At 35.7% G+C, this 12,786-nt stretch overlaps 1 protein-coding gene across 2 annotated transcripts in view; it reads right to left on the bottom strand.

Annotated features, from left to right (window-relative positions):
- Positions 1-11,280, bottom strand: part of ccbe1 (collagen and calcium binding EGF domains 1) — a 39,438-nt gene extending 28,158 nt beyond the window's left edge. Inside the window, exons 1-2 of one of the 2 annotated variants that reach the window (XM_088010890.1) lie at positions 9,956-11,280; positions 9,787-9,867 (exon numbers count right to left, since the gene is read on the bottom strand). In XM_088010890.1, the coding sequence (XP_087867016.1) occupies positions 9,787-9,867; positions 9,956-10,059 (185 nt within the window). In that variant the 5' untranslated portion in view covers positions 10,060-11,280. The remainder of the gene's footprint in view (positions 1-9,786; positions 9,868-9,955) is intronic. The other variant, XM_088010889.1, reaches the window with a different exon arrangement.
- Between the last annotated feature and the right edge of the window lie 1,506 nt (positions 11,281-12,786).

Below are 12,786 nucleotides of genomic sequence, written 5' to 3'. Positions count from 1 at the left end.
AATAAATATTCTGTATTGGAAATAATTCAGCCATTTTAATGTCTGGCTACTGTTGTAATTCAGGTGAATCAGAAGGATCAACAGAACAGCCATTGATTACTCAGACGCCAATTTTTGACATGAGTAAGTGTTTATTTGCTTGCAACTCTTGCTTATGGTGATCTTACCACAGACAAAGAATTTAAACACCAGATGTTGATCAAAGATGCCAATGTTAATGCTTGGTTGTTTTTGTACTCTTGAGCAATTGAATCCTTATTTAAACACTGCTTATATTTAGGCACTTATCTGAGATTAATGTTAAAATTGGCTTTATGATTTAAAACATTTATGAAGAAGAAAAAGATACAAGAAGTCTGTAAATTTGCAAATACTTCTCCTCTGTACTTTAGTTAGCGAACAGAAGTGCATTAAATACAGGCCATACAACACAGATTTCACCCTTAATTGTGGAAATAACCATTACATGAAAAAAAAAGTTCTGTCTTTATGCTTTTCATATGTTCCAAACACATGTGGTGAATGAGGTAACTAAAATATGGCCCATGTTATCCCACTTGAGATTTACGGTTTCCATGTTATTTTAGTGCTGAAGTGAAATGTTATACAGTGCTCAGGAGCTCCACGCAAACATTTGTCAACAGTGATTAACTTAAGTTATAATTAAAATAAAGTAATGCTTCTTAATGTGTGGGTTACATTACAAAGTGAAACACTCGCACCTTCCTTAATGCAGAACAGAAAAAGCAAAGAGCAGGAAGATGTCAGAGTAATTTAAGCAGATCTGCAAAATGCAATTCTACTACTAAAGTATAACAAAGACTTGACAGGTGGACTAACACACCGACGGTGTTTGGTAATGGGGAATATTTTGAAAATGAACCGTAAGTGACTCAAGTGTAATGTAATTCAGCAGTAAATGAGCACAGTTCTCAAGGGAGGGAGAAACATCTGCACTGTTAAGAACCACCAAACATGAGCCGCCGCTTCAAAAATCTGTTATTAACATTGAATACTCCATCTGTTTACAATTAGAAAAGACTGATATATAGAGATGTGTGTTCACTGGTGCAAGTAAAACATATCCGTTAAATGCTGTCCATTAGGGCTGATAAATTAGACGCTTTTAATTTTCTCTAATGGGAATTTAAATTAAGTCTTCAAAAATCCAAGCTAGAAATGAAAAAGAAAAGGATTTGCTGTTGTGAGTTTGACAAACAAATGTAATTCTGTGCCAATTGTAACTATAGTTCAATGTGTTTCTAATAATATGCTTAATAGTAGATAAAAAAAAAAACAGGCTAAAAGCAACAAAGAAATAGTGTTGGATATACAGACTAAGAGCACAGAGGCAGAAAAACCGCAGTCTGTAGACTACTTATCACTGCATCACCTAACCACTGCAAAACCACAGCATGACCAAAACGTGACCACACAACAGTTCTCGATGGAAAGAAACAGATGGTTTCAGGAGAGTCAGCCAAAAGAAACAAGAGTGGGTTTTTCAGAAACCAAAATACCTAAAAAAAATGTTGAGTAGTAATTTAAAGTAAGGATAAGTGCCCGTGACTTTAAAGGTTTCAGCTGAATGTGAAACAGGGCATGGAAGGTCTTAAAATGATCAGCCAGATCTTACAAATCATTTTGTGCAAGTTGTTTGACCTTTAAGTGGTTTCCAAGCATATATCATGGTCAGAACAGTGGAAACAGATATTCAGCAGGAAAAAGCAGAGACACAGCTCCTAATCCATTACATCCGTAATGCCTTTCTGCAGAAGTGTCTGCGTGTTGAATATTTCAAACAATTCCTCCAGATAATTTATACCTGAAGTCTGAGGTTGAAAATGCTGAAAAAAGGTCCTGGCTTTAAGGCATGCTGGGAAGCATTTTAATCTCTATGGAAAAACATGTTTTATTATCAGAATCTTTCTGAAATGCAAACAGATGAGATAATGCAGCAAGTGAAAAAAAAAGAAAATCTAATTACACTCTCTATATTGTCATGCCAAAAAGAGTTTGATAAGAATCGGAACATTTGAAGACAAAATTATGTTTCTAAAAATGAGCACACGAAAGCAAGGCACTAGAAAAAGGTCTCTCGTTCCTTATTCGTAACATAGTGGACTGTATAATAAAAATATGACATAGTGAAAGGGTTTAAAAATTAAGATTTCTGTTAAAAAATCAATTAGGAGTGTTAAAAAAAACAATATGGCTGAAGAGACAGGGTTTGTGCTGTCCATGAATCACCAGAGAGTGCTCCTTAACACTATTATGTCCTCCCCTGCTTTGAACATATTTTACGCTCCATGATATCTAACTTGGAGCAGAGGGAGAATGAGTTGCTGCTTCATCTTTTAACCCTCCCTACAGTCCTAAGAGGACCCCATGTGTGCTTTATACCATGTGCATGGTCCTGGAACGTTACATACGCGATTTTACAAGTTTTTATTTTTGTGTGTGGGGACAGGACACCCCCATCGAATCCTCTATGTTCGACCATGATAAATGCTTCACTCTTCCTGAGCATCAAGCTAGGACTGCGAGACGCTTAAAGTCTTTAGCTCAGTATGACTAAAGAGCTATTCCCCACTCAGTGTATAGTCGAATCTAATTTAATGTTAAAAGTAGACTACAAAATAGCACCCCTTTTGGACAAAATGTTTATGGCAGATTATTTTACAGGGCTCAGACTTTGAGTGGGGAAGTTGCAAAAAAAACAAGAGTGAGTGACAGATGTACGGATATATTGTCCAGGAACCCTGATTAATGCTAGACAGAAAAAAAATCTTGCAGATTCCACTAAAAAACCATTTGACTCAAGGTCTGCAACAACTTGAACTTAATTTTTGATACCCAAAAATTATGTTTGTAAATTACAAATAATTTTGCAACAGATTCCCAATTGAACTGCCCTACCAAAAATCAAAATATTGTTTCAGATTTAAAAACAGATTAAAGGGATGTGTTATAATAATAGCTTCTTCTAAGTTAAAATGTAGGTCTAAATCCAAGAACTGCATGTGCAGGTGCAAATATTAACACCTGTACAAAAGTATTTTTAAAAGTGGGACATGCACATAGACACAGAGATAAATCATCAAAACTTTCGATGAGCAAAAATAACCAGACTCGAAAGTAAGGCATGCTATAGCCTGATTGTAACTATATGCATAGCAGAAAGCAACTAGCACATTTACAACACATTTACAACTAAGCTGCTTTAAAATGCACTTTTTAATCTCAAGAAAAAGAATCTTCAAATTCTCCTCTCCAAGCAAATTAATGAAGAAACGACAACACTGCCCATTAATAGTTTCAGTCTAAAAATATTGCAACTACAGAGATCAAAATTAGTAATCTGTGTAGTCCACCAGCCTTCACATAGGCTATTAATGAACTAATGACTTCACAGCCGTGATAATGTGCTGAGGCAGGCAGACACTCCTTCCAACATACACTACTGTGTCAGTTGTTTCAGCAGACAGAGAAGTTATAAATCTTCTCTAATGGATGAGGATAATGTATGAATCTGTCACACAAAACCACTGTGTTCAACCACAGTTTTCCTTAAACTGTAGACTGTGGCCTCTTTTCACCACAAATATGATCCCTCCTTTATCCCTGACTTTTAAAAAAGGTCTACTGATGGCAAAGTAACTAAGCCTTTATAAAGCAGTGAATGTTTTCCCAAAACAAAAATGTTTCTCTAAAAAAAAATCTCACTGTGAACCATTTTTTTTCTATTTGTTTTTACAAAAAAACATAGAAATTATAAATTATGGACATGTAAATAAAAAAATCGACTTTGTCCAGTATGTAAATAAATCCTGACAAATATTTAGTTAGACACCCCATAGGAAGTTGTACGTCAACCATCGACTTTATGCAACGCCTCCATTTCTTGGAAGAAATGGTGGGAGTTCTTACAGGAAGAGTGGGGGTCACAAAAAGTTTGCTGGTTAGTTTACTGGGAAAGACCTGAATTAAAAACACACCCCAAAGAATTTTTTGGGGTGTTTTTGAGATCGTTGTCCTGTTGAACCCAATTACATCAAACGGTCTGTTAAGCAATGTCATTGCTGATAAGGAGCTAGTCATCCTAATTTAATAATTTTCCATCTACTTTGTGCACCTTGACCAGTTACAGTAGTGACAACATGATGTGGCTAAACATTAAAATTAATCAACTTTTTGGCTGCCTCAATGATGATGGGGGCTCCTGACCAATTCCTGAAAAACCAATGTATTTTGATGGAAACAATTTGGATATTGGGCACAAATGTTAAGCTAAGCTATGCTGATGATTTGTGGAGTTGAATGAACTCTACTAATTCTAGCAAAGCGTAGTCAAACATTAAGCAAGAATCATGAAAGGAGTTTGCTTGCTATTGGTTGCCAGAGGGAATTGGTAAAGATGCAACTTGCTCAAGCATATTTAACAAAATATTAATGGGTATGCATCCACATGTTTGAGATTGCATGTTTAAAATTTTCTAATTTTACAAACTAGGAAAAGAATCATGACTTCAGACTTGTGTGCCCAACTCTAGTTTTTGAAATTCATTGAGCACACAATGAATTTGTGCTTATAATCCTCTGTTAAAATACATTTTATAGACATGGTTAACAAGGTTTGAAACTTGTTCTTGAAGGCTGGACTTTTAAAATAATCTCCAACTTAAATCACAGCAGGTTTTAAATCAGACAGAATGAGATCGTCTGTCACAATAGCTGACCTCCTCTTTTGTGACTTTACATCCCTTTAATGTGTAACTGTGTGGGAGCTGTCACTGAGGAGCAAAACCAAATGTTCATGTCAGCTCCTTAAATCCACAGTCCAATCTCCACACCAGCAAAGCACTCCAGTTGAAAGCCTTCATATCCTCTTTCTGACCATTGATAGAAAACAGATGTTGACGCTGCTTTTTTCTGACGGGACATTATGCATCATTTCAAAGATGTGGTTTCTCTTTGTGGGGTATTTCTATACATAGTCACTTATTCCGAACGTAGTTCCTTAAAGTGGTGAACTGTTATTGCATTTTATTAACAGAGACGCCTCTACAGATACCAAAATTATACCAACTTTCCTTCACTGCACTTTTAAAAGCTTTTCTGATAACGTCACAGAAATCAAAGTCTCAACCGGCTGCTGTAAATCATTAAAAGCATTTAAGATTGCCGTGACTTTTAGTGTTTATCTCCATAATGTCTACTAATAAAGATTAATAAGACTGTTTTCTTTTATAGTTTATTGAGAAACAGCTTGGGCTAATTTTATGCTCTTTCCTCGGGTAAGATGTTGACCTAATCGTAAAAAATTATTGCTTTTGAAATGTTTTCAACTCAGTAATTTTAACTTTTTAAAAAAAAAAATGTGACTAGTTTGTATTTTTTTAGAGTGTTACAGGGAGCCTCATTCTGGCAGTGTGCATAGCTAATATCTAAAAATTCATTGGGATTAAGTATTAATGCGTTATAAATATGGCAATAACAATTAATATCGAAGCCTAATTCAAACCACCATCTCTATGGATACTGAATTATTTTCTGACGTCCCTTATGACAACATAAAACACTTAAGTTGCAAAATTTACAATGCACCTTTTTGAATGACCGTGACATATTAGATAGCTTATTCTTTGCTAAGGAGAAGCTTAATGAGGCTAGATAAAGGTTTAGTTTGTAATATCATGATGTGAGGAGCTGCATAAAGACATGTTTTTTCAACAAAAAAAGCTCTTTTAAATAAGATATATACTGTCAATGGCCCCACTCTTCCTTTCCATCCAGAACATTTATATCATCGTCAGACAAGAAGTAGACCAAGAGAGTAATAAGCATTCTATCTGGGGCATGCTAAACTCCTTCAGAATTGCCAAAATGTCTTTTATAGAGTAATGATCACTGGAGGAACGATGATGTCAAAATAAAAAAAAAACCCTACATAGTTTTTCATGCAGAAATATATTTGAATTGGTACACTGGCAGGAAGTCCTGCTGAGACAGCTATTCCAAGGTGTGGAATAAATTTAAATCTAATGTTAAAAACAGATTTTATGAAACCAAAGGAAACAAAAGGGGGTTCAGGCCTTGTGGCCAAGATGAATAACGTGTTTTAAGTGATAACTCTACTGGAACTTTATGGCACTCTCTCTCTGTTTAAATCAACAACTACATTTCTTTAAGATATTTCTAAACTACAGCAAGCTAACTGAAAAGCAACAATTAGATTAAAAGCAAACACTGACAAAGAACTGTTACTGCTGTTCTTTGCATTAAAATGAAATGGAAAGGAACAAGAATGTATGCATTAGCCTACTATAATGTTTCAATGTGGAACTTGTCCAATAAAATGTTGTCGCAGCTTTTTACGCCTTAATGTCAACTTTCCTAAGAGTTGTTGCTATGACAAAGACGGCAAATACATTTCTTCATTACATTTAGAAAACGTAAGAATTACACATACCACTCCCAACTTTAATGCAACTGTCATTGAAGTACACACAAAAAGTTTGACTTTGACTGTGTTCTGTTTTTGTTTTTTTTCTTCCAAGATGGCTAAAGCTGACAGTGTATACATAATAAATCAAGTCAGTGAAATCACTGTTTCATACATTCTTGTCACAGGAGAAATATAAATATAAACAAAGATTATTAATGTCCCTCCATCCTGAAGACGGTTAACACACTGGATCTGGCTCTCATCTTGTATTGTCAGAGGCTTGGGAACCAGACTAAAAAAGGTGCAATAAAAGTGCAAAGACTTGCTGCTTTTCATCAACAAGTCTTTGAGGTGTATTTTCCATATTTCTGAAAAATTGTTATTTAGCTAACTGGATAAATACTAAGGTGAATTTGAAGGCCAGTAAATTTGAAGGCTGGATTCAGATCAAGTGTTACTCTTACCACAGCCGTCTATCCTATTCAGTAATTCCTTTAATCCTGCTTTTTGTTATGAAGAGGTTCTCTGGACCTAGAGTGTTACGGGTTCACAGAGCAGGGATTGCGGTTTTGGAAAAATACATTATGAGGAAAAAAATATATCGTTAACATAGCAAGCAATTACCAGCAGACCGACAAAGAAAAGAACAGAAACAAAAATCTTTATGCAGATAAGCCACACTCCTGGAAATAATGATCATAACTGATCTCTGGGCAATTCATTGCGAAAACGCAGCAGGCCTCAGCTCAGAAAGCATTGCCAAAGTGGGACAAGCAGCTCACAGCTTATCATCTTAATCAAACCCGTCACTGGTTTTAAGCAAAGTATAATGTTGCAATCACAGGAATTTGTGATTTAAGTAGGTTTGGAACTGAAAACCTACAAGTTTCCTCTTCTTTTTTTTTTTCCACGTTTCACTTTTGAGCCAAGCACATTTACCTCCGTGATCTTTAGAGCTGTGAACACAGGCACAGAGTCTGCAGGCTGAAAATGCTCAGTACTGGCACATTAGGCCTTTAAAACAAAGAAACCAAACAAAACGATCTCTATGTGGAATAAGTGAAAGAGTCAAAAAGAGAAGGCCTGAGTTGGCACCAGCCTCTGGTGTCTCCTCTGCTTCCTTTCACAACATGATAAATAGCTCCAGAATGAAACCTTAAGCTCCGCACATGGTTGCATAACACATACCACAGTATGTGTCTTTTGTGCTGTCTATTTAAGACTTCTAAAGCAGATTTATCAAAGAAATGAAAATGCAAAGAAAATCAAATAAATTCAGTTTCTTAACCTGAACTGCTGAGTGACAAAAAACAATGACAAACATCTCTGCATTCCTCCTCAGAAAAAAAAGGTCTGCAATAAACAATACCTTGCAAAAGTATTCATGCCTCTTGTATTTATTCAAATTTTGTCACGTTACAACAGTAAACCCTGATGCATTTCTTTCGTGTAATTTTTTGATAGACCAAAATACATGAGTGTATAAACGTGTAGCATTCCTATATGAAAAAATGCAAGTTTTTTGGACTGTAATTAGCCTGTTAGCTAAGTTGGATGATCGTACTTTGTTTGGTGAGTTGTTGTGAAATACCCAGTAGTGCTCTCTAATAAATATCTCAGCCCTTCACAGAGCACTTAGATTTGTACAGAATCAGGTGCACACTGAACTTCTGCAGATGATTAGTTGCACTGGATTTCATTCAAGGGCGTCAAAAGCTTGTGACACTTGTTACATTATTTGGTTAAAAGTGTAAAACAATGAACCAATTTTTGGCCATTTGTGGTTGTAATGTACCAAAATGTAAACATTTCTGGTTATATATTTGGGTGTAACTTTAATCAAAAGTAGGTCTTTGATAGGCTTCATGCAATTATATATTCCCAAGTTAATGAATACCATAAGTATATTTTTTTAAGCATCATAGGTTTGCCAGCTTAAATCATGTTGCGGCAAGTCACATTAGCTCTGGTAGAGAAACACGCTGTATAGAATTTCCACGTTGATGTAATCGAATTCAAGGCACGCTTTATAGTTTTTGGAGCCATGTATGAGACTTGTTTAACTGATGTTGCAAGGGATTGCTGGGTTAGTCTTCAGCTCACACTGTGCAGGTGACCTGAAATGCACTCTGGGAGACATTATCATGGCTTTTAGCTGAAGCAATTTTTCTTCTTTAAATAAACAGTGTGGGAAACAATTTGCGGCTGCAGCCAATAACCATAAACCAACATCATTATGTCAAGACTGTTTAAGATGAGAAGATCAAACAAGGATGTCACTTAACCAAGGACAGAGGTTGGTCAAGCAATGCAAAGCAAAAGTCAGTTTCTTTCATGAGAAACCCAAGAAACAGTCAGACTTTTAGCTTGACAAATCTTTCCTTAAATGGGACTTGAGATCTGTTGTAAATTAAGATCTTTGCAACATGTTTGAAATTTGCTCCCTAACTAAGTTTTATGATTGTGTTTCTGAAGTAAAAACACACTTGCCTTTAATATAAATCACAATGAGTCTGTAAATAGCGTATCCCATTCCATTTGAGCCACCAGTCACCCCAAACAAGGTTAAAGCACCCTCAAAAGTTTATAATCAAGGCTAATGTTAAGAAGTGGTTTGGAGATGTTACAGTAGCACTTCTGCAGTTTTTGTTTTAGTTAAATGATCCATCTTTCTGGACAGTTTCTTTCCAAACATGAGTAGCAATATGCTTGTTTAATTGTGTTACTTTATACAAAATCCATACTGTTTGTCACATGGGAGTAATTTTAAACCATGAACTTTTCCATGAGGTCAGTGGAGTTCCAAGTATTTCTTACAAACAATAACTTTATAAAATTAGCAGTATGTTTTCATTATGCCTGGAAGGCTGGGCACAAAGGAGAGATTAGCTACTAACAAATTGATCTGTAGCCTCAGACAGGAGATTAATCCACATTGTTTAGAAACTCTCCAGTGTCAGGGCACAGGATAATGATAACAAGGTTTCCAGTGGAGGTATCCATCTATTTTCATATGTAAATACAGCTCCAAACAATAAGTAAATGTATAAAGCATGTAAGTTTAATGGATTGTGCTTATAAAATTCAGGAGAAATCTGTTCACTAGAAACAATTAAAAAGCAAACAAACTGTTCTCTAATTGTTTTTTTTTTGTTGTTGTTTTTTTTGTTTCTTGAGACAGATATAAAATTTAAATATTTCAGACTTAAACGCTATTTCATTTTAAGAACCAAGCTAATTGGTAATTTGATTTATTACAACAGATTTAAGATTAACATTTTGCAACACTGCAGTTTTCCTGTTTCCTACTTTTACTGCATACATTTAACTTTGTGTACCTGTAACATGTCGTAACTTCTCCGGTCGACTTCACGCAGGGATACTTTGTAGTTGAAATATTATTCTCAGAGCATTTTTCCCTGGAAAAGAAAACATATAACATTTTGAACCGAGTTGAACATATTTTTTCTTCTCTGTTAGTTTAAAAGTGATCATGAAAACAGTTACCCCTCACTGGCATCCTCTTCCTGGTAAGACCAAAGCAAAGCTCCCGAGAAACACATGCAGGTGACGGTGAGCAGGAGAGGACTCCTGTTGGGCTGCAGCAGCATGACGTCGACCTGTCGACTGTCCACGCTTGGAGAGACTGCCTCCTTTCTGCTTTAACTTCAGCGGGTGAGGTTAGGAAGGAGGCAGGCAGACCCTCCCATTCACCCAGACATGGTGAATCTCCCACAAAGAGCCTCAGATGTTACCTAATTCCTTTGATGTAGTCACCAGAACTTCCACACTAATATCACATATAAAAATTATGTAAAATGATAATAATAATAATAATAAAAGTATATCGGACATGCTAGAAAATACTTGAAGAATTTGTAGACGCGAAGCTAAATCGTTTGGGTGACACGGTAACAAACAAACAAACCTTCAGCATGAGGAACTGTCAAAGGAAAAAAATATAGGGAGTAAGCACGCGCTTCTGTTATAGTGCGTCATAATCTTTGCTGCCCTCGCGCGGCTGTGAATACGCTACTAGGCAAATACGTTTCAGTATAGCAACGCTGATGAACAATGAACGAATATGGTCAGAAAAGTCAAGGTAATTTATCATACTGCAGGAAACCACAATAAAAAAAGAGCTTTACTTTCGTGCTGGTGTGCTTGTACGCAACACAATACATGATTGAAAAAGTGCTTAAGTAATTACTTTTATTTATTTATTTATTTATTTACTTACTTACTTACTTACTTACTTACTTACTTACTTACTTACTTATTTTTGGCTTAAGCCACAAGCACAAGATATATATAAAAAAAACAAAGCAAGTAACGGAAAAATTGCCAAAAGAAAAAAAAAAGAAGGTGCTTAACAAAAAAAGAAGTATACTACAACAGAAAACATTACTGTTACCTAAGAACACCTGCTAAATTAAGTATTAAGATTGCGTTGTGCAACATTCGGGTTGAACAATAAAGTTTTTAGTTTGGGCAACATTCCTTCTTCCTGTATAGTATGGTGCTGTAGAGTCAGGACACGAGATGACAGGTATTTGATGACCTGGGGGGAAAAAAAATACAAAAATAACTCGATGTATTTAGATCGTAATTTAGGCCGAGACCATTTAGTGTCTTGTAGATCAATAACATAATTTTCAATCCGACCTCTTTACAAGCAGAGAATCAGAATGAGGATTTGTGGAGTGGTGAGATATTCCTGCTACCAATCAGGATTCTGGCAGGCACACTGATTTACTTTTGAATGACCTGCAGTTTGATTATCTGTTGACACCTTCAAAAACCCAAATACAAGAACTGTCATTTGTCTATACTACGATCATTGAAACGTAAGTACAATCTACAATATCTCCAGGAAAAAATAATCAGGTTGAATTTTTTTTTTACAGTAGACTTTAAAATTAATATTTTGTCATTTTGCATGATGAAAGATGAGCTAAGACCAAATGCCAATGTTCTTAAAAATGAACTAGATAACTAGGTAGATAATTTTAGTAGATTTCAATTAAAAATACAATCTTTGAATTGTCTATATCCAGACAAATGATATGAATTAATGTCCTAACTTATAAATTTAGTAGAAATAGTAAAAGAAGATACACTCTGAATTATATCAAAACATTAATATAAGGACCCTAAAGTGCTTCACACTACATTCATTCATTCACCCGTTCACATACTGATGGTGACAAGCTACTGGATAGTAGCCACAGCTGCCCTGACCTGCATATTTTCAAAATTATTGAACAAATAATAAGCTCCAAACTAGATACAAACATAAGCCTAGAATATTTTGTGCACAGTAAAACATTTTTAGGGTGCTAACTCTGTTTACACCATAGGGATGTGCGAGTCTTATTGGCTGGATATGTAAATAAGCAATGCAAAAATTGTTGCAAATGCAAATCTGACAAGCAATTTTTTTTAATTTAATACCCCCCCCCCCCAAATGACTGTGCACCCTGGCAGATAGCCACATTTTATGTCAACATAGCACTATGTCAAGGATAACCAAAACAACTAAACTCAGTCAGCTAATCATTAAACGAACAAAACAGAAATTGGAAGACGGAAATTTAATTACAGATTTTCACAAATGTTTGGAAGTATGAAGCAAATATCTGCCTCTATTATCTGTGCCAGAACACCAGGGATCTACATCAGCAAAGTCATCACAAACAAAGCCAAGCGGTGTGTTGAAGGAGAAAAGCAGACTTTGTGATTTAACTGAGCATCTGAGAAAAAAAAAATCTACTAAAGTACTCCAGGACAAACACACTATTTTTAGCCTGAATCCCAGTTGCTTTGCATACGTTTCATCTTTTCATGTTGAGACGTAACTGATTACATGGCCAATTTATGAATTAAAGGCTTGCTTATTAACAGCTGCCACTTAGTTTCGAAGGGAAGAACATGTTCACTCATTCTGACAAGTTCTAACAACATGTTAGGCAGCGTAGTGATCAGCAGTTAACACATTGCAATTTTTAGGCTCTGCCAATCCACCTTTAAACTCACTCATTAACTGGGTCAAGGTGCCTAAAAGAGGTGTGGCATTAAACCTCTCACGTACTGCTGACCTTATTCATGAGCTACCTTGACCTGAGTCCGGGCACCTGTAGGGTTTACCTGCCTTTGCAGAACTCAAGAGTTCTTCAGTTTCTAAAGGAGACAGGATGGCATTACAGCAGAACTACTGAGGAGTCTGTAAAAGATATCCTTATGAAACAAGATAACTGTGGTGTCACTTACATCTGCTTTTTTTTTTTTTTTTTTTTTTTTTCTGGTAGAGCAGTTACACCGGGACATTAGTGACACAG

This window comes from Poecilia mexicana, unplaced genomic scaffold (assembly GCF_051168715.1).
Source record: "Poecilia mexicana isolate PSO_F unplaced genomic scaffold, ASM5116871v1 scaffold_12, whole genome shotgun sequence".
NCBI classification, from domain to species: domain Eukaryota; kingdom Metazoa; phylum Chordata; class Actinopteri; order Cyprinodontiformes; family Poeciliidae; genus Poecilia; species Poecilia mexicana.
The sequence above is the reverse complement of the archived record's forward strand: the minus strand, read 5'-3'. Positions and strand labels throughout refer to the sequence as shown.